Genomic DNA, 23,511 nt, shown 5'->3' on the forward strand with positions numbered 1-23,511 from the left:
GTTGGAGGTGGCCTGGTCAGCGCTGCTTCCCCCCTCCGCTGATGCAGTAGGGCCCAGATGCCACCTCCATCTGGCATCTACAAGGTGGAACAGAGTGGTAGATGGCAGGGCTGATTGGCACCCCACTTCTCCCTCTCCCCTCTCCTGTTGTCAGCTGGGCCTTTCAGGGAGCTGAAGTCTACCTTGAACTCCGCTGAACTCTGCTGAACTCCACTCTCCCCTGCAGCAATGAAGCAGTGTTGAGTCAGCCCTCCACTTCCCCTCTTCCTATTGTCAGTAGGGTCTGTCAGGGAGCTGAGCTTGCACCCCTGCTCAGAGGCAATGAGGTGGTATGGGTTGGTGCCCCACTTTCACTGGGAACAAGAGTGAAGCTGAACTTCCATCCCACCCATTTGCAAAAAAGCAATGTGAGTCATTGCTCCACTTTTGCCAGGGTGGTGTTGGCGGAGCCCAGCAGGAAGCTGAACATACACACTCACCCTGCCCTCACACTACACCTCAACTGGTAGACTGCCTGCTAAAAAAGATTAAATAGGATCCAGAGTCTTAAAATCTCCAAAATGTCCATTATACAGCTGAAGTTCACTTACACTAAGACCCAAGAAAATTGCATCATGAATGAGAAAAAAGGCACCAGATACCAGCACGGAGATGCTTCATATATTGGAATTGTCTGACAAGGATTTTAAAACAGCCATCATAAAAATACTTCAGTGAGCAACCACAAACACATTTGAAACAAATGAAAAATTAGTCTCAGAAAAGAAATAAAGTAGAAAATGGACACTTTAGAACCGAAAAATGCAATAACTGAAATAAACTTACTACATGGGCTCAATAGAAGAATGGAGGGACTTCCCTGGCAGTCCAGTGGTTAAGACTCTGTGCTTCCACTGCAGGGGGTGCGAGTTCGATCCCTGGTCAGGGAACTAAGATCCCACATGTGGTGCAGCCAAAAAAAAAAAAAAAAAAAATGGAGGTGACTGGAAAGAGTCAATAAAATTGAAGATAGAGCAATAGAAATTACTCAATCTGAATAGCAGAGTAAAAATAAACTGAAAAATAAATGGAGTGTCTCAGGGGCCTGGGAACATTAACAGAAGATTTAATATTCATGTCACCACAGTTTCAGAAGCAGAGAAAAAAGGTGGACTTGAAGAAATAATGCCTGAAATTTCCCCAGTTTGGCAAAAGATGTAAGCCTACAGATTCAAGAAGCTGATTGAACTCCAAATAAGGTAAACTAAAGTAATCCACACCTAGGCACATCAAAATCAAACCTTCGGAAATGTGAAATTGTTTAATGGGTATAGAATTTCAATTTTGCAAGATGAAAAATTCTGGAGATTGGTTGCACAAGAATGTGAATATACTTTTTTTTTTTTTCTGTATGCGGCCCTCTCACTGTTGTGGCCTCTCCCGTTGCGGAGCACAGGCTCCGGACGCGCAGGCTCCGGACGCGAAGGCTCAGAGGCCATGGTTCACGGGCCCAGCCGCTCCGCGGCATGCGGGATCTTCCTGGACCAGGGCACGAACCCGCGTCCCCTGCATCAGCAGGCGGACTCTCAACCACTGCGCCACCAGGGAAACCCAATGTGAATATACTTAACATACTGAACTTCATACTAAAAAACAGTTAAGACAGTAAATTTCATGCTAGGTGTATTTTACCACAGTTAAAATTTGTTTCTAAATCAAAGTAAAAGACAAAAAATCTTAAAAGCAGTTAGAACTGAACTATTACCTATAGGGGAATAATAATTCAAATGACAGTAGATCCCACATTAAAAACCATCGAAGCCAGAGGGAAATGGCACACTGTCTTTTAAGTGCTGAAAGAAAAGATCTGCAACCCAGAATTCTATACCCAGTGAAAATATCCTTCTAGCGTGAAGGTGCAATCAAAGCAGTCTCTGGTGAAGGGAAGCTAAGAGAATGTGTCTGTAACAGACCGTGAAGGAATGACTACAGGTCGTTCTTCAAGCAGAAAGGAAATGATAAAAGAAGGATCTGGAACATCAAGAATAACATGAATTCTACACATTCTCTTCCAGAAAATAGAAGAGGAAGCATATCACTACTCATTTTTTGAGGCCAGTATCACCCTGATACCAAAACCTAAAGACAGTACAGAAAAGAAAACTCCACATCAGTATCCCTTAAGAATATAGACACAGAATGCTCAACAAAATATTAGCAAAACAAAGCCAGCAACATATAAAAAGAAGTATACAGCATGACCAAGTGGGTTGTATTCCAGGGGTGTAAGACTGGTTCAGTATTCAAAAAATCAATTGATGTAGTCCACCATATTAAAGTTGAATAAAAATATTAATAATGTGCAAAACACATGATTAAAGACATACAGATTGGAAAGGAAGAAATAAAAATGTCTCTATTTGCAAGTGACATGAGGTCTCCAATGGAAATCCCAAGGAATCTACGTAAATCTAGAACTGATAAGTGAGTTCAGCAAAGTTGTAAGATACAAGATCAGCATACAAAAATAGTGTTTCTATATACTAGCAATGAATGTGTGGAAACCAAAAGGAAAAACATAGTTCCATTTGTAATTGCTTAAAAAATTTCTCAGGTATAAATCTAACAAAACATGTATAGGGCTTGTGTGCTGAAATCTAAAAAATGTTAAATGAAATCAAAGGTCTAAATAAATGGAGAGGTCTACCATGTTCATACATTAGAAGACACAACATAGTAAAGATGCCAGTTCTCCCCAAATTCTTCTATAGGTTTAACACAACCGTATTCTAAAAGTTACATGCAACGGTAGAGGAACTAAAATATCCAAAACAGGATAAAAATAAAGTGGGAGGAATCACTTTACCCAACTTTTAGACTTACTAAATAGTTTCAGTAATCAAAATCCTGTGGTATTGGTGAAGGGATAAATACATAGATCAGTGGAACAGAATGGAGAGCCCAGAAATAGACCCAAACAAGTACGGCCAACTGATTTTTTTCAAAGATGCAAATGCAATTCAATGAAGGAAAAATAGATAGCATTTTCAACAGTGGTGCTTGGAGCAATTACACACCCATAGGTAAAACAGTGAACCTCAACCTAAACCTCACACCTTATACAAAAATTAATCCAAAATGGATCGTGGAAACTCTAAAACATTTAGAACTTAGATATAAGAGAAAATCTTTGGGCCTGTGGGCTAAGTGAAGGGTTCATAGACCAGACACCAAAAGCACAATCCGTAAAAGAAAAAAATAATAAATTGGACTTGATCAAAATTCAAAATGTTCGCTCTGTGAAAAAGATCCTGTTAAGGGGATGAAAAGAGAAGCCACAGATTGGGTGAAAGTATTTGCACACCTGTATCTGAGACAGGACTTGTATCTAGAATATATATAAAGAACTCTCAAAACTTAACAGTAACAAAGGCAAATAGTCCAGTTAGAAATTGGACAAAAGAGATAAACAGACATTTCATCAAAGGGGATATATGGATAGCACATAAGCATATGAGAAGACGTCAACATGGTTAGCTATCAGAGAAATGAAAATTAAAACCACAAAGAGATATCTCTACATACCTTTTAGGATACCCAAAATGAAAAATAGTGACAGTACCTAGTGTTGGTGAGGATATGGACAAACTGGATCTTTCATACATTGCTGATGGGAAAGTGAAATTATACAGCCTTTCTGGAAAATAGTTTGGTCATCTCTTTAAAAACTAAACATACACTTACTATATAACCCAGCAGTTGCACTCCTGGGCATTTATCCCAGAGAAATGAAAATGTATGTCCACATAGAAGTCTGTTCACAAATGTTCATAGCAGCTTTATTTGTAATATCCAAAAGTTAGACACCAAATGTCCTTCAATGGGTGAATAGTTAAACAAGCTGTGGTATGTTCACACCATGGAATACTGGAATACTACTAAACTAAAAGGAATGAATTATTGATACAACAACTTGGACGAATCTTCAGGGAATTCGTGCTGAGTGGAAAAAAGTTACATACCATATGATTCCATTTATATAACATTCTTGAAATGACAAAATTGGAGACTAGATTAGTGGTTGCCAGGGTTAGGAAGAAGGGTGGGAGAGAGGTGGATGTAAAGGGGCAACACGCAGGATCCTGATGGCGAAGAACTGGTATCTTTACTCTGGTGGTAGATACAGGTGCCTATACATGTGATAAAGTGTGTAATAATGAGCACGCACACGCACACACACGCGAGAACCTGTAAAACCAGTGATATCTGAGTAAGGTCTGGGCATTGTACCAGTATAATTTTCCTGGTCTTGACAGGAAGTTGTGTAAGATGTAACCACTGGGTTAAAGGTGTATGGGACCTCTCTATTATTTTTGCAATTTCCTGTGAATATATAATCATTTCTAATTTAAAAGTTAGGAAAAAAGTTGAGAAAGCATTAGATAAAATTCAGTGTCTATTCTCAATTAAAAACAGTAAAATAGGGCTTCTCTGGTGGCGCGGTGGTTGAGAGTCTGCCTGCCGATGCAGGGGACATGGGTTCGTGCCCCGGTCCGGGAAGATCCCACATGCCGCGGAGCGGCTGGGCCCCTGAGCCATGGCCGCTGAGCCTGCGTGTCCGGAGCCTGTGCTCCGCAGTGGGAGAGGCCACAACAGTGAGAGGCCCGCGTACCGCAAAAAAAAAAAAAACAGTAAAATAGGAATAAGAGGGTGTGTCCTTAACATTATTAAAAAATAGTCTCAGACCAGTAGCCAGCATCATGCTTGATGGAGACATGTTATGGGCAATCTCATTAAAATTGTGCCTGCTGTTTTCACCTCTGTTTCACATTCTACAAGAGTTTGCTAATGAAGTTAGACAAGAAAATCAAAAGGTATTCAAAAGAAGGATAAAAGATAACTATTCATAGATGATATAATCATCTTCTTAGGTAATCTATGGAGACCACTAAAAAGCTTTGTGAAAACTAATGATGGTCTAATAAGGTGGTATTAAACAGAATATATATTTAAAAATTAATAAATAGTTTTCCTTGTTAGAAATGATAATGGGAAAAAAGAGCTCATTCAAAATAGCAGTAAAAATATTAAATGTCTGGAAATAAACATAAGCAAAGGGCAGGAACTAAATGAAAGAAAATAGTTGTATTAAAGAATAAATAAGTTGAGAGAAAAGCTATGGTTCTTTAAATTACTTTCAGTAGGATTTGAGGTTTGTTATTTTCTTGTTTATTTTTTAAAAAATTTTTCCTCTGTCTTGAATGAATGTTCCCAGATTTTTAGTTTTTTTCTTATTTCTTTAGGTTTCTTTTGTAGCTTATCTGGACAGTTAATACTAACAATTTTTAGTAGAGTCCTCTTATTAATAGTGTTTATGCTTAATACATATACAGCTAGAATTCATTATGGAGCTGTAATCATAAACTATATTTCTCATTTTTCCAAAAATAAACCTTGCTGCCTGGTTGTGTTTATACCTATGGTACTTTTAAATATATATATATGTACATATATTTAATGAGTGAGTAGTTTGGATTGTTTTTTCCTAAGTAAGTTCAGTTCCAAACTTGTCTAATACACTTTGTGTTAAGGTACAGTTGATATTGCTTGGCTGTTAAGCTCTTTTTTGTGTATTTGAGCAAGTCCTATTCTGTCTTGTTTCACTTACTGGCAAGCTATTATTGCTGTCGTTTTGTTCATAAGAATGTTTGTAAGACTGTGTGTAAGTTTAATTAAAGTGACTTTTAGTTAACAGTTATGTTATCAGTAACACATGTTGGGTTCAGTTCATCAAACATTTAAGCACCACTTGTTTTGCCGATGAGGAAACAGGTTCAGGTAATTTTGCCACAGTCACATAACAAATAAAGCTTGGGCTTTGAAGCTCGGCTCGGCATCATGGTGTATCTGTTTTAGATAGAAGGACTTCACTAAGCCTCTGGAAACCAGAAGAAATTATTAGACTTTTTCCTAAGACTTAAATTAGCCAAACCAAGTAATGCATTAATGAATTATCTAGTACTCAGACTTTTAGCCCTAGAAATGGAAGTGGACCCATTAGGGTAAGGGACTCACCAGAATACCCTCAAGTATTTGCATTTGTCAATTCCTCTGGCAAGATGAGCAGGAGGAAAGAGAAGCTAACACTTACTGGGCACCCAGCATGGCTAAGCGTACTAAACTTTATTACAACCTCCGGCATAACTGGTATTCAAATCTTGTAGATTAGAAAACTGAGACTCATGTTAAGTAGCTTGCCCAAAGTCACACCTATAATAAAGGACAAAGCCAGGTTCTGAAACTTGGTATGTCAGCCTCCAAAGCCCATGATCTTTTCTCTACACTGTGATTTCCCAGACTTAACCTAATCACAGGAGTCATCTAAGGTGCCTGTTTAAAAAATGAAATACCGAGCCACGGGGCTTCTGGAACTTCTGATTCAGTTTCAGTTTGAGGTAAGGCCAGGTAGTGTATTATTAACAGGAATCTTAGGTGATTCTGATCATCACACAGGTTTGGGAAACACTGCCAACTCCATGTGGTACTAAGAGGTGGAGTTTGAAGGTGTTAGGAGGGCATAAATAGCAGTGGGCGTACACAGAGTAGCTTAAAAAATAAGTTGACACTTTACTAGTAAAATAAGACTGGTAAGATTGGATTGTGGAAATTATAAAATTGCTTTAGGTTCCTTAATCTGCACAGAAAAACAATGTTTCATTTATTTTCTCTTTGTTAGTACTTCTCTTTCAGGTGACAGCATTTGTTACAATCCATTCTTTGGTATTATCCTTGTTTACACTTGGATACAAAGGTACCAATGAAGGATATAGATAAAACTGTATTTTAGATGCAGAAAAGAAAGAAGGAATTACAGTTAGAAATAACGTACAAAACAGCTTTAAATACAGAATTAGTAATTTCCTCAGGTGTAAAAACCCGACAAAATTTTAAATACTTTTAATCCTTAAAGTCACAGGATTATAACATTTTCAAGCTGGAAAAGCCCTTAGATATCCACATATTTTATGCATGAAGAAATCACAAATCAGAGAGGCTTTAAGGGCTTGCCCACAGTTAGTGGTGGATTCAAATCCATGCTGGCTAAGATTCCATTGAACTCTTATGGATTGCAGATAAGTACCAGAAAATAGTGACTTTTTAGAAATAAATTTAGTGACAATCATGTTTACCTTATATTCCCTACTTTATCTGATTTTATGGTTTCTTCCTTTTTAATTGCCCTCTCGAGAATATGAATATATTCAAAGGAGTCTCTTTTAGGAGATTATGCAATTTTAAATATTACGTCGGATCAATGATACGTTAGAAAAACGAACCATTACCTTCTTAGTGTAGTGTATTTAACAAATGGACATTTTCAGAACATGTGTTAAGAGTTGTAGTTTTCTCCACTTTTTATTACAAAATTTTATTTTATGAATAGAGAAAAATGAGCACAGCTAGATGCCTATACTTGAATTCTAACAGTAATATGACATCATTTCTGTGTAGTAGTGTGAGCTTTGGATTCAGACTTGGGTTCAGTTGTCTTATCCGCAAACTTAATACCCCTGTGATCTTGGACAAGTTACTAATTCTCAACCTAAGTTTTTTCTTCTCTATATAATAACATCCCTCATAGTTGATTAATGATTAATTGGGATTAAATGAGAGAATATATGCAACATAGCCAACACTGTACTTTGAACAAAATAAGCATTGCATAAATGATAGCTGTTATTATTTATTTCCTTGAGCCAGTAGTTATTTAGAATAATATTGATTTCTGAATGAGTGCTTTATTTCCTTATTCAGTTTTTTGTCATAATCAGAAAATATCTGTAGAGTTCCTGCTTTTAAGAATTTTGGACTTACTTCATGGCCTAGAACATGGTCAGTCTTTTATAACTTTTCATAGATAACTTGAACCCATATTCTTTTTACATTATAAAATTCAATATCTACCTATTCTAATGTAAGTTACATCAAATGCTTTGTCCTGTTTTATTCATTATGCTAGTTGATGTTAGTGTGCTAAAATTTCCCCTTCCACTTGTGTCCATTTATTTCATGTTATAGTCCCCAGAACATCTCCTTTTGTGTTTTGTGGTTAGGTTAGTCGGTGATTAAGTGTTCAGTACTATTTTGCATTTATTATTTTTAATGACTCGTCTGAAAAAAGTTACACAGGCTGGTTATAGAAAATCTGACAAACAGAAACATACACAGAAGGAAATAAACATCTTCACTCTTACTATGAAATATTATGAAAAGATTTAAATGTGATTAAGAGTAGGGGTTTTAGAATCAGAGTTAGGTTTGAATTTAAGCTCTACTTATTTGCTTTAGGCAGGATATTAGACTTTTTCATTTATTCAACAAATATTTATTGAGCACTTCCTGTATGCCAGCCAGGCATTTTGCTAGGGGCTGAGGATACAGCACTTTAAAAGATTGACATACCCATCTTAGCTTAATGTCCTCATTTGTAAATTAGTGATAATGCCTCACAGAGTTCTTAGAAGCATCAAAGATGTACTTGCCTGGTGTGCAGTAATTGCTCAGTAAATGATAACAATTATTATTACTGTATGTATTAAGTACTAATTATATTTTTAGTCCAAATCAAATCACCTTTTTATTTAATCAGCTTAAGGTTTTTGCTTCACATTTTATTTTTGGCCTTAATAATACATACACTTGCTTTGTTCTTTTTCTTTATGCTTTTCTATGCTTATCTGTTTTTGCTTGGCTTTCTCTTTAAAGCGGTAAATACTGGTGTGGATTTTTTAAGCTTCTTAAAAATATAACCTAAGACTATTAAAATTTTTATTATCAAGCATTTCAAACACATACCAGAGTAGAGAGAATAGTATAATGAACCACCATATTTCCATAGCCCAGCCTCAAAGATTATCTCATGGCCAGTCTTGTTTCATCTGTACTCCCCATCATACACACTACTTTCTCTCTTCCCCTCCCTGGCTCCAGTGGATTATTTTGAAGCTACTCCTAGATACATCAATTCAGACATAAATATTTACGTTTATATTTCTTAAAAGATAAAGACTTTTATAAACATCAAACATACCATCATCACTCATAAAAACATCAATAATTCTGTAATAGCATCCAGTATCCAGTAAGACACTTCGCTTTAATTAGATACTTTACATTTCTTACATTATTACTTTTGGAATTATTTCTGTCATCCTATTTTAAGTTTTTTATTCTTTTCCTTATGGTTTGTTTTTTTTCTTCTGCCTTATGGATTTGTTTGTTTGAAGAGGTTATGAAATATTGAAGAAAGAATTATGGAGCTAGAAAGACTTGGCTTTGAACCTTGCTTCTGCCATTCACAAATTAACTTTGCTGAGCCTTGGTTTCCTCATCTGTAAAATAGGGGTAATTATACCTACCTCCGTGCTTAGGGTTGAATGTGATGCCTGCATAAAGTACTATTCACAGTCTTTGCCAGTTATTATATTCTCCACTGATTTGGACTGCAATGAATAAGTATAATTCTCGGTTGTTGTATGCTTTTTCAAAGCATGCCAAAATTTATATTTATTTGGTAGTTACTAAAAGTAGTGGTTTTAAAATATCTTTTTAGGAAAGACAGAGAATTTAGAATCTTAGTTTCTCCCTTCTTCCACTACCTCTTTTAATTTGAGTCCACATTAATTTATCCTGAGGTTACAAATCTTACCTTTAACTTTCTAAAGGTTTATATTGTTTATATACTTATATCAGTTATTTATTCTTCATTATTGACCCTTTCTCCTTTATTGGGGTTAATTATTTTATTCAGTTATTTCTAGATATTAAGTTGGTATCAATATACTTCACCAATTCTTTCCTACCTCAGTATTCTTGAGTTCTTATTTTGTTTCTCTTTCAATGGTCTAAGACATACCTTTGAACAGTTTATGAAAAAGGTACTACCAGGATGGTGAAATTTTATAAGACTGCAGAACTAAGAAGAATTTCCTGTGATCTTTGTATATGAACAAGTAGAACAAGGTATAAAATTCTTAGATCATAACTTTTCCCTTTTAACTCTCTGTAAGTCATTACTTCATTGTCTTCTGGCATTTTATTGTTGCAGAGGAGAAATCTGAGGTCAATCTGATTTTAGTTTCTTTGAAAATAACCTATTTTTTTCTGCTTGTATGCTTGTAGGATTATATCTTTATCCTTGAAATTTAAAAACATTTGCCAGGACATGTCTTGGTGTTGATGATCTCTGTTGAACCTTCTCAGTCTCCAGTCTCAGGTATTTTTTTCCGGAACTGGAAAGTTTTCTTATACTTTTGATTGATTAAACTGCTGGGGTTTTTTCTTTAGGAGCATCTGTTATTCATAGATTATTTCTACGTCTGTCCTCCATCGTTTTTTAATCTTTTCTTTCATTTTTTTTTCATTTACTCAAGTTTGTCCTCCTTGGCATGGATTCTGTTTTCTGCAGTGTCAGTTCCAATACTTGCTATTCACAATGCAGATTTAATTTTGGCTACCGTGTTTTCGTTTCTTTATTCTTATCTCAACATACTCTTGTTTCATAAGCAGAATTCCCCTTAGGGGTACACTCCAAAAAAATGAGATGGATTCAGGCCTAAAACCGTATCTATTTTCTGAGGCCACAACCACAGGAAACCATCAGAGAGGAAAAAAAAAAAGCTTCTGAAAGTTTCCTCTAAAACTTAATAATGTAAATATAACCAGTGGTCATTCCTACCCTAGTCTAGAAAATAGAATAGTCTTGAGTACTAGCAGACCTTTAGTTGCTAGAGGAATAGCAAAGCACATGTAAGGGCACCTTAACTAGAAATAAATGGATTTTTCTAGTTACATTGATTGTTTTTCTCTTTATAAAAAATATATAATAAATGCATATAATTTTGAAAATACAGTACAAAGAAGAAAATCCTATGACCCAGGTAACTACTGATAAGATTTTATATATGTTTTGCCAGTTACATGCACACATGTTGGGAGGGGGGTGTGCAAAATTGGGATCATACTATTTAGTTTTGTATCCTTTTTAACTTAATATATTGCAATCATATTTTTGCATCATTAATTTTTCTTTGAGGCCCTGATTTTAACCATTGCATAGTATTCCTACATATGAATAGATGTATTATGATTTATTTAACCAGTCCCCTGTTGGTCATTTAGATTGTTTTCTATTTTTCAGTATAATGAGTATGATGAATATCACTGTACATAAGTCTTTATGCACATCTCTGATATTTCCTTAGGATAAATGAGGAGCTGATTCTTAATCCTGTCACATTGGTAAGGATTATATACATTCCTTATTAAGAATATAAAATGCTTGTTTCTTATTGTTTCAATGTGATTGCATAGAAGATTCTTTGGATTCTGAACAATTTGATGGTATCTTAACTGAAGTTTTAGAGAGGTTTCTCATGCCTCATCCTCAGCACCTTCACGGAAGTCCTATGGCATACGCTTTGGACAGGAAAACCACTGCTGATATCAGGGAGTTCGGAAGGCAGATACACTTGTGGAAACTTGAGGACAGTAAAGAAAAAAAAAAAGGGCATGATTCTTGCTCATATCTACAACCTGGGTCTCCACATTAGTACACTAGGGCTCTGGCCCCATTCTTTTCCTCCTCCCTTCCTGTTACTTTAGGCTGTTTTCTGTGAGGAATTCTTTTCTCCCAGTGTTCATATATACATTTCATTTCCAGGTAGTAGGATGTCAGTAGATGATATGTCCTACTAAGTTCAAGGTAGCATTTTTGAATCACAGATCATTTTTTTAGTCCTAGTGTACTTATACAAGATGATCTCCTGCTGGACTCAGTGCATTTTTTCAGAGGTATCAAACAGCCAAACGGCCTGGAAATGTGTGTGGTTGTAACATGCCATTACAGCAAAACAATCTGTTTAATAGGGTTGCTTAAAATAAATTTTTTTTAATTAGAAAAATACTCTTATTTTTAACACTTCAAAATTTTCCTTAAAATACTTTGGGATATTCTAGAAGTCCTGAAACGTTCGTTCAGAATTACTGACTTGAATTGTTTATTGCCTTAAGAGCAGGAAAATTATCTTAAGTGATAATTTTATACCACAACATTAGAAGTTAATGTTGAAAACAATACCTGCTGAAACTCAAGCTAACAGTCTCCTTTTTCTGATTTGTTCTGATAAGGCCCATATTGTACGTTATTCTAATTTTTGACTTTTACACATTTCAGACTACCAGAGTAAAGCTTGATTAGCATTTCCTAACCTTTTCTAGTATTTCACATAATATTTGCATATGTACAGTCTGCCAAGATCTGCGATTTTTTGGCTGGAAGGCATTATGGTGGGATGAGAGAGGATAAATACATTTGCCTCACGTTTAAACTATTCTTTTGCATTTGTACTCTATAGCCACATTGTATAAAAATATATCACACATATGAATGATCTCTTCTACCCTGCTTGACAGGAAATTGGCTGTAGTAAGTGGTGAAACAGGTATCTCAACACTCTCTTGTACTTCTTTATTGCATTACACTTTGGAAGCTAACTGTAGAAATGTAAATGTTACACAGTCAATTGAGGCCAAAGAGGGGACAGGAGGTAGCATTTACTGAGCATCTACTGTCCCTTGGTGGGTCCTTTTAATTACAGCATCCCTGTGAAGTAGATATTATATGCATCTTACAAATGAAGAAACTGAGGCTCAAAATGTTAAGTAACTTACCCAAGGTCAGGTAACTACAGTAGTAAGTGACAGAACTGGGGTTTAAACCTGGTACTAGCCAGATTCAGACCACATGTTTTTTTCTATTTGTTTCTTAAAATTAGAGAAATAAATTTTCTTGTTTAATTGGTATTATTCCTTGAACTTTTGGAACTATAAGTATTACAATATTGAGTCAGACTGGTGGTCCATGTAACCTAATCTCTAGTGAAGTCGAGAGTCCTTTTTCAAAAGTGAAAATTCTTAGCTGCATAGGTAACTTTATACTCATTTCTATTAGATAGCATTTGAATCCTTGTTTTGGCAAAGTGATACAAAAGGTTTGTTGAAATAAAGGTGCTTTTTTGGGTCGGTTTTGGTAAAGCTTCACTGGTATGTAGGATAACATTAGCTTTTATATTTTCCTGCTTTAAAAATTAAATTGTTCAAAATTTTAAATCTTTGGTAAACTCAGAAAGGAAGTAGTTGTTTTTGCAAAAAGTAGAGCATAAAATACCTTTAGATGTTTCACTTAATTTTTTTCTTAGATTGTTTTGTTAGTATATCGCTATTAATTAGCTGGGTGAAAAGTTCAGAAAAGAAAATACGTTGTACAATTTATGGATTACATGAAGCTGAAAATAGTGAAGTAGCTGATTGGCAGATTTGGAATCTAATCTGTAGAGGTTGTAGCAATGAATCAGAACTGGAAAAAGATGAATCAAAAATTTAAAGTAAGGCTTTATTCATGAGACTAAGTACGGAATAGAGGATAGAAGGCTTAGTTGCAGTGTAAGTGAAGAAAACAAGGAAGTAACAGACAGAAAACAGGGAAAAAAATAATATGACCGAGCAATGTGTTGTGGACCTTCCAAAAATAATGCATATGTGAACTGCATTAATATAAGTTTATTATGTAGGGCAAGGGAGGTGATATGCCCTTTACTTTACTCTGCATTGGTCATATCAAGGTTGCAATGTTAATTGCACACAATTCTCTTTACTACCCTTTCAGATGAATTGGATGCATGCTCAGAGAAGAAAGTGGTCTCATCTTCTAAAAGGAGTGTTTGAAGGACCTCGAGTTATCTAGGAAAGAACAGACTTGGGGTAGTTTATAGTCATAGCTGTAGATTTACTTCTGTGACTTTGTAGATAGAGTACAGGCAAGTTAGTCATCATGTATTAGTAATCCTCTTAAAGGAAATTTGCATTTGAGGAAAGTTACTGTATGAAGAAGAGCATTATCGAGCAGCCAGTGCTTTTTCTGAGTTAGTATAGTAAGCTGCCTGGTGAGATACTTCTTTCTTGTCCTGATAGTGTTCAAATATAGGTGAGAATGGGATAGAAAGAACTTAAGCATATGATATGGGTATATTTGTATATTTGGAACAGAAAACTTTCAAGATCCCTTACCAATTCTAAACTTTTTCTGATTCTAAGATCAAAAGGTCTTTATGCAGTATTATTTTATCCTCATGAAGCTACCTTACCTTAATAATAGTAATTTGCGTTGGTACAGCTTCTTACAGTTTATAATGTATTTTCTTATGAGTTATCTCAGTTTTGAGCTTAACAACAACCCTTTGAGTAGACAGGGCAGGTATCCCCATTTTGAACAGATCAAGTAATAGGTTAGGAGAAAGTCTGAATTGCCCCAAATCATAAAGCTTTTAAGTGGCAGACCTAGGACTCTACCCCTGGTCTACCAATTCTGATTTTAGTGCTGTTTCTACCACACCAAAAAGTAAGTTATAAGCTGTGATTGTTACTTTGCATTGAAAATTACAAGGAGCAGATGATTCTCAAATTATATTCCCATGGAAAATATAAATGTAGCTCAAGTTAAACCAAGGGTTCTAAAAGCCAAATAATGTGGAGCCATTGAGTAGATCTGTGTCGGTCAGAAGAGAACACTGTATAATTAATGAGAAAATCTACTTTGGGCTACTAGATTAATGATGATACCATTTACTAAGAGCAAATGCAGGAGAAGTAGCAGATTGGTGGGCCACAGAGGGAGTGATTGAATTTTGGCTATAATTAAAATAGCTAACTTTGATTGTTTACTATGTGACAGGTCTTATGTCATTATCTCATTTAGTCTTCACAACTCTCTGAAGACTTTTCAATCTCCACTTTCCATATGAAGAAAGTAGAGCTTAGATAGTTTAAATAACTTGTTCAAGGCTTCGTAATTAGTGTAAGAGCAGAAATTTGAATCTAGGTGTCTGACTCCAAAACCAATGTTCTTAAGAGCTAGTTTAAGGTTTGTCTGGAATGTTTGGATAAAAATCATCAGTGTTCAGTTGAATAAATGGTTGTGGCTTTTAAGAGGATGTATCCTGGAGTTATTTGAGTCCTTACCAAAGAAGTGGGCAATACGTAGCCTCTGAAAGTGTCTTTGGAAAATAAAGATTTTATACCTGCCTCCCCCTTTTCTGCATTTTGGCACCATTTCTGTGCTTTGTAATATTGTGTGGGCATTCCCTAACCTAGGAACATACTCTGAGTGTTTGAAAATGAAAGTTACCCTTTTTTAAGGGTCAGTAGACCTGTGAGGTCCTGTAAGATGGATCTTTAGGATAGGGGCATGTTTCATTAACCTTTCATCTCCAGCTTGGTGCCTAGAACATAGCATGAATGAAATGAAATGGATGGATGAATGGTTGGGTGAATAAATAGAGATAGGGAGAGTAGAGAGAGGAGTTCAAGTTCAGAGCAGCTGTCTCATGTGCGATGTGGGGTAATGGGTGGGCTACCTTTTATTTCCCAGTTGATAATTCTCCAAAGATGGTTAGCTTAGATCCTTGTACATTTGTTGAATTAACAAGTGGTCAGGGGCATTTACTCCTTTTCCCAGTGAGGGAACTAGAGAAGACATTACGTATACCTGACTTTTGGTTTTGTTTTGTTTTTAATTACACAAATAATACATATTCATCATAGACATTGTAGACACATTAGAAAATCCAAATAAGCAAAACAAACAATTTAAATTGTCTAAAATTCTACCACTCAGAGATAGCCACTGTTAACATTTTGGTGTATATCCTTCCAGAGTTTTTCCCATACAAATATATACATTAAAACATGTATATATTTATTTAAAATGGGATCATTACAATTCATATTGTTTTGTAAACTGCTTTTTTCACTTATTACATGTGACTGTCTTTCCATGTCAATAAATTTACATCTTTATCATCATTTTTAGTGACTGCATAGTATTCCATTATATGGATGTACCATGATATATTTAACTAGTTCTCTATTGTTAGGAATTTAGGTTTACAATTTGGAGTTCTTTTTGGAAAAAGTTATGGTGAGCATTCTTATATGTATATCTTTGCACACTTGTCTTTTTTTTTTTTAAAGTTGAAATGATGGGACATTTCAAAGTTTTATGTGTCTCTTTTTGTTTTTTAAATACAGACTTAGATTGCCTTCTTGAAGGGTTGTGCTGATTTACACTTTCTCCAGCAGTATATCCAGAGTGCTCTTTTCCCCATATCCGTATTAGCACTGGGTATTATTTTTTCTGTAAATCGTTAGCAATTTGAAAGGCAAAGGTATCTTTTGGTTAAATGCATTTCTTTGATTAGTATTAAGGCTGAACTCTTTTTTTCCCTTATTGCTCATTTCTGTTGAGGTTCATTGTTTTTTCTTACAGGTTTGTAAAATGAAGTTCTTTATGTATTGAGGATACCAACCCTTTGTCATATGTTGCTTTTATTTTTTTGTAATCAATTTGTCTTTATCTTTTTAATGTCCGGCAGAAGACGTTTTAAACTTTTATGGATTCAAATGTCATTTTTCTTTCCTTTATGATTTCTGCCTCCTTACCTCATAAGTAGCACTCACCTATATTTTCTTCTAATACTTGTATAATTTTACTTTTTGACATTTAAACGTTTAATCCATCTGGAATCTCTTTGATGTAGAGACCTAGCTTAATTTTCCCCCAAATAATTAATCATTTGCCCTGATTTTCAATGGAGTTGGAATTTAGAATGTGTTTTGACACAGAATGTATTGTAAACAATGTTTGGTGAGGTTTAAATAAGACCACTGTAGTGCATTTAACTATTAAACTCAAGAGCTTACCTGGAAAGGTAACCATCATTTATTATATCATTTCCATGGAAAAAATATTTTTATAGTTTTAAATAATCAATTTACACATTAACTTTTGAAGCACAACCTGTTGCAAATTGGCAACTGCATACTTAAATGGTGGTTCTGTACTTCATTAGAACCCTTTAGGGGTGAAAATATTCCTATACGGTTTTGTTTTACCTGTCTTCATTTGACTTAAACTGATGTGAGATCTGTTTTGGTAACTTTCTACTTGCTATACTTTTCACAGAATGGACAGCAAATTATGGATGAACCTATGGGAGAGGAGGAGATTAATCCACAAACTGTAAGTAAAATATTGTATCATAAGGGATACAGATAAATCAGATACCATAAAATTTAAGTATTCTTATTTTTAAACTGAACAAAGTAATGATTTTACAGTGTTAGAAACTTGTTGATGCTTTCACATTAATTTTACCAAAATACATTCTTGAATGTGCCAGTGACATTTTTAAAAACTGTTTGATGAGACTGATTTTAAGAGAAGGACAAGACAAACTACTTTACATTGTTGAAGGTTTTTCATTTAAAAAAAAAACTTAAAAAAAAAGCAAACTAACCATAGATTTATTAGTGAAATAAGTATAAAGGTCATTATTTTTTGGAGATACTTAATGTTGAAAATGATTGCTCACCATTTCCTCATCTTGTGTTTTTGGTTCAGTCCTGAATCCCCAGCACCTAGACCAGTGCCTGGCACGTAATAGACACTCATTAAATATTAAATAAATGAATTAATAAATTGTCTCCTCTTGCAAGAAAACCATTGTTAGCAGCTCAGTTATTATCATCATTTTCTTCTGTATATAAGACAATTATTATTGATATTTACAAAATATGTATACTCTGCCACTTGCTTTTTTCACTTAATATGTCTTGAACATCTTTTTATGCCAATACATGTAGATCTGCCTTATTTTAAATGGTTTCATAGTATTCTGTTTTGTGCATGTCCTGTACTTAATGTAATTTTCCCCCATTTATTTTTGTGAACTTGTGTTTCAGTAGGACATAGTCTTAGAAAAGGATGTGCTGGAACAAAGGATATGAACATTTAAATCTCAATAAGCATTGCCAGATTGCCCTCCAAACCAAAAAGTTGTAAAAACTTCACTATATGTGAATGTTTGTTTGACCATACCCTATTCAACACTAGATATTATCAGAAATTATTTTTAATTTGAGCCACACTAAATAAATCATACTTTCTCTTTTCAGTTTGCATCTCATTTGATTATTAGTGAAGTGTCCATGCATTATTGGCCTTTGTATTTTTGTATTTGCCCAATTTTCTTTTGGGTTACTTACTGTCTCATTATGGTCTATATGATCTCTGTATATATTCTGGATGTTAACTCCATGTCTATAATAGATCTTGCAAATGTTTTCCCCCTACTTTTTTTTTAACAGTGATTATGTTGTCTTTCACTGTATGTGTACAGAAGTTTTCATTTTTAAATGGTCAGTTCTGGCTTCTGGGTTTCATGTTTTAGTTAGAAAATCCTTCCTTGAATCAAGTTTATAAAAATATCCTCTCACATTTTCATCTACCACTTTTAGGGTTTTGTTTTTTGCATTTAGATTTGTGGTCTACTTGGAATTTTAGTACCTGTTACGATGCAGAAATATAACTTTTCTTTCCAAATGGGTTGTCCTAATCTCTACTTACTGAATAAATAAAACCCATTCATTCCCACTCATTTGAGATCCCTCTTTTACCAGATGTAAAATAGCCATATACCCCTAGTATTAGTTTCCTAGGACTGCCCTAATGAAGTACCACAAGTGGGTGGCTTAAATAACAGAAATTTATTCTCTCAGTTTGTAAGACTAGAAGTTTGAAATCAAGGTGTCGACAGATCCATGTTCTCTCTGAAAGTTCTGGGGGAGGATCCCTCCTTGCCTGTTCCAGCTTCTGTTGTCTGCTGGCAGTCCTTGGCATTCCTTGGCTTGTAGACATCACTCCAATCTCTGCCTCCATTGTCACATGGCATTCTCCCTGTGGGTCTGTGTCCAAATTTCCCTCTTCTTATAAGGACACCAGTCATTGGATTAGGGCCCACCTTATTCCAGTATGGCTTCATCTTAACCTTATCACACCTGCAAAGACCCTATTTTCAAGTAAGATCACATTCACAGGTACCGGGGATTAGAACTTGAACATACCTTTTTGGAGGACACAGTTCAACCCACAACATCCCTGAATGTTTTGACTTTATGTACCTTTTCAATTACTGTACTTTTATTATATGTTTTTTATATGTGGCAAGGCAAGCCTTCCTGTCTTTTTTACCTTTCAAAATTGTAGTCTTATACATCTACTAGATGAACTTTAGAATCAGTTTATCAAACACTCCTGAAAATTTTATTGAGACTTTTATGCAAATAGCATTAAATTTATAAATTAACATGAGGAAAATTATTTTAATAAATATTGGGTCTTCACTTCCAAGAACATTCATTTATTCTGATATTCTTTTATATCCTTTATCAAAATTTTATGGTTTCTTAATATGGTTTTGTACATTTCTTATTAAGATAATTCATAGACATTTTGTAGTTTTTGTTCTATTGTAAGTGGGAATTCTTTTCTGTTGTGTCTTCCATTTAGTTATTGCTAGTATGTAAAAAAAATTAGATGTTTCTATGTGCTTTTTTTTTTTTTTTTGCGGTACGCGGGCTTCTCACTGCTGTGGCCTCTCCCGTTGCGGAGCACAGGCTCCTGACGCGCAGGCTCAGCGGCCATGGCTCACGGGCCCAGCTGCTCTGTGGCATGTGGGATCTTCCCAGACCAGGGCACGAACCCGTGTCCCCTGCATCGGCAGGCAGACTCTCAACCACTGTGCCACCAGGGAAGCCCTCTATGTGCTTTTTAACATCAGTTATGAAAGAGTGGGATCATTGTACTCTTCTTCTCAAAACCCTTCATAAGTTTTTTGCTTCCTTTAAATAAAGTCCAAACTCTGCAGTGTGACAAACCCTGCGTAATAAAACCTTTGCACACTTCTACCCTCTACTGAAAGTCTAATCAGTCGTATGTTTCCGGTTCTCTTCTACTCCTGAGCCTTCATAGGTGATAGTCCCTCTCCCAGAATTATTTTCCATTACCACTCCCCTCCAATGAAGTCCTGGTCATCCTTTAGGTCCAAGTTTTGCTATCACTTCAACTGAGGTGTCTTCCTGACACAGCTACCACTTTCATTTCCACCTTGAATTGAGTATTTTTCCTTTGTGCTGCCCTAGCAGCCTATGTGTATGCTACATGACAACACCACACTAGATTCCATTGCTTATTTACTTGTCTGTATTTCCTACTAAACTGTGAGCTACATGAGGCAGTGACCATGTCTGACTTACTCCTTGTTTTTACATCCACGTATCTGGCTCCCAGTACCCAGTAGGTATTCCATCAGTGCTTGTTAATTAAAGGAACATGTGAATTAAGTCTTGGCTATCATGGGGCCTAGTGCCCAAGGCTGCCTTCAGATTTGGTCTAGATTTCTGCATCTCCCAAACCATTTGGGTTATTTTACTTCATTGGTCTATAGTATATGTTTATTAGCATTTAAGCAAATGTAAAAACAATCAGTAAGTATTAATATTGATTTTTTTTGCCATCAGCCACCTTTTTTATTTTTGCAACAATTCCTTTGGAAGGAAAACCTCTAAATTTTTTATTCTCTGAAGTCTAAAATCAAATAATTTTCCATTGTGGTATTCTGCGTACATGGCTCATACTTTCCCTCTGAGTACTCACAGCATTAGCAACATTTACATCTGTAAGTGAACTGCATTCTAGAGGTAGGTTGAAAAGGTGCAGGACTAAGATACTACGTGGGTAAAGTTGTTGAGATCATTCCACATTATAGGAATTGAGTATAAGATGAAAACCTAATATTTCTTTAATGGTATTAAATCCAAAAGATGGTCAAATATGTATTAGCCTTATACTTTTAAATTGTATTTGCCTCTAATGTACAGTTAAAAGTTTTTGTCAATTACTGATCATTTAAATAATGAAAGTTGAGATGTCGCAGTAGTTATTTTATGCATAACAAATTACCCCAAGCTTAGTAGCTTAAAACAACATACATTTATTATCTCACCGGTTCTGTGGGCCAGGAATCTGGGCACGGCTTTCTTTGGTTCAGAGTCTCTCACAGACTACAGTCAAGGAGTTTGCCAGGGCTAGAGTCTCATCTGTACCTTGACTGGAGAAGGATCTGCTTCCAAGCTCACATGTTTGTTGGCCCAGATTCCTGGCCCATAGGAACTGTGAGATGCTAACTGTATGTATGGAGGTCGTCGACTGGTAGGCTTTCTTGTAGGTTGATTGACCCCTTTTCTATGGGCTAGAATGCAGAGTGTGATGATTAGCCAGTTTTGGCCTCAACAAGACTATAGGGCAGATAGAGAATAACAAGAGAGAAGAAACCTGGATCCTTAGTGACCTAAGGATCTAGCGACACCTCTTCACTCTAGCCTAGCCTCGTGCCTATGGACTGCTCCAAGAGAGAAAAATAGGCACTTACCTTGCTCGAGACTTTGCATTTTGGGGCCTTTTTGTTAGAGCAGCTTAGTCTGTACTCTGACTACATCTAATCATTCATTAACGAAGTAGTTAATGAGTGTCTGTTTGGTGCCAAGAACTCTGCTAACTTGTTAGAGACACAGAAACACATAAGGGAAACTTGCAGTTTTAAAATGGCAAAATAAAGCTGTTTTTGTCCTCTTGTCCTCTGGGAAATTATCACCCAAAACAACAAGGACAATAAGAAACGGGAACACGGTCTTTGTAATTAGAACACTTCTGTTATTTGAACCACAATATATAAATATGAAAAGCAGATAAAAGAGTCATAACAAGATGAAGTTATAGGACCTAAGTGCTGGTGAGGAGTATATCATCAAGAAGCAAGCCTTATTCAGGGCCCCAAAGCCCCAGAAGAGCTCAAGAATGAGGTCACTAAGTATTGTGGAAAGTGGAGGTATGGCCCAGGCTGAAAATAGAGATTGGTTGAATGTCGATGTGAAAAGCCTTTACTCTAACCCCTCTCCTACCCCTGGAAGAGACAAAGTATTTTATAGAGAAAAATGAACCAGAGAGGCTCCATACATGGGGAACCCCAGGCATAGTAGGAAGTGGGGTGAGACACTGGGCTGGAAACAGGGAGATCAAGGGAAAGCCTACTCCTCAATGGTGTTATGATCCCCTTCCCCTCCCCATTTCACCAACCAAGACCGTATCCTCCAGTCAGGAGAGTGGAGTCGTCTTTCCTGAAGAAACTGAATGATACCTGATAAAAGACCTTCAGATACTGATATTTGGGAGATCTTCAGTGTAAAGGCTGGCTACTTGACCATTTAACCTACAAGAAAGCCTACCAGTTGACAAGCTCCAGAACATCTGGTCCACTTCTTAGTGCATCACTCTTAAAATGAGTTAAAAGCCAAATATCACCAGACACTTGAGAAAGTATTCCAACATGAAAGAATAAGATCTTGGGGGAAACGGACAATGCAGGAAAAAGGAAAAAGAAAAAATAAATTAATATCCTTTGAGTGCTAAGAGATGAAATTGATTTCCTAAAACAAGAGTAGAATGCTGTTTTTTAAATCTACTTTTATTTATTTATTTATTTTTGGCTGCATTGGGTCTTCATTGATGCGTGCAGGCTTTCTCTAGTTGCGGCAAGCAGGGGCTACTCCTTGTTGCAGTGCACGGGCTTCTCATTGCGATGGCTTCTCTTGTTGCGGAGCACGGGCCCTAGGCATGCAGGCTTCAGTAGTTGTGGCACGTGGGCTCAGCTGTTGTGACTCGCGGGCTCTAGAGCGCAGGCTCAGTAGTTGTGGCGCACGGGCTTAGTTGCTCCGCGGCACATGGGATCTTCCTGGACCAGGGCCCGAACCCGTATCCCCTGAATTGGCAGGCGGATTCTTAACCTCTGTGCCACCAGGGAAGCCCAGTATGCTATTTTTTTAAAAACAGAAAAAGAAGAGACTGTTAGAAATTAAAAATGTGATAGTAATATTTTATATTTTAGTAGAATATTTAGAAGCTAAAATGGAGGAAACTTTCCCCAAAATAGAACAGGACAAATAGAAAGTAGGAGAGAAAAAGAAAGAGAAGCAATTTAACATTTACCTAATAGGAATTCCAGAAAGAGACAGTGGGGAAATGGAGGGGAAGAAATTAGGAAAGAAATACCATAAGATACATGTTTTCCCCCCCAACATCTTAATATCTCTGAAATCAGAATGTTTGTTATAATCAAAGGTGTGACACATTTTAATTGGCAGCACTTTCTCTTTCTTAATGGTACAGTGCTAATCGTGCTCTTAGATTAGGCAGAATACTAAAATGCCAAAAAAAAAATTTTTTCCCCCAACATGAGGACCACGAGTCTCCGGATTAAAACAGCCTACTGAAAGCCTGTTAATAATGACCAAAAAAATAAAATAAAATAAAAAGAAGAAGAACCACCCTACTCAAGAAGGATCGTTATTATGAAATATCAAAACACCAGGGATAAAGAGAAGATCCTAAAAGTTTTGCTGTGGGCTGGATGTGTTCCCTCAAAATTTGTATGTTGAAGCCCAAGCTCCAATGTGATGAAGTTTAAAAGTGGGGCCTTTGGGAGGTGGTTGGGTCAGAAGGGCAGAGCCCTCATAAATGGG

General features: G+C 36.0%; 1 protein-coding gene across 4 annotated transcripts in view; it reads left to right on the forward strand.

Annotated features, from left to right (window-relative positions):
- The window catches only part of RPS6KA3 (ribosomal protein S6 kinase A3), a 110,394-nt gene that overhangs the window by 12,557 nt on the left and 74,326 nt on the right, over window positions 1-23,511 (forward strand). For 3 of the 4 annotated variants that reach the window (XM_067723310.1, XM_067723312.1, XM_067723309.1), the window contains exon 2: window positions 17,060-17,116. In XM_067723310.1, coding sequence (XP_067579411.1) covers window positions 17,060-17,116 — 57 coding nt within the window. Of the gene's footprint in view, window positions 1-11,243; window positions 11,281-17,059; window positions 17,117-23,511 lie in introns of all 4 variants that reach the window. The other variant, XM_067723311.1, reaches the window with a different exon arrangement.

Source organism: Pseudorca crassidens, chromosome X (assembly GCF_039906515.1).
Source record: "Pseudorca crassidens isolate mPseCra1 chromosome X, mPseCra1.hap1, whole genome shotgun sequence".
Taxonomy (NCBI): Eukaryota; Metazoa; Chordata; class Mammalia; order Artiodactyla; family Delphinidae; genus Pseudorca; species Pseudorca crassidens.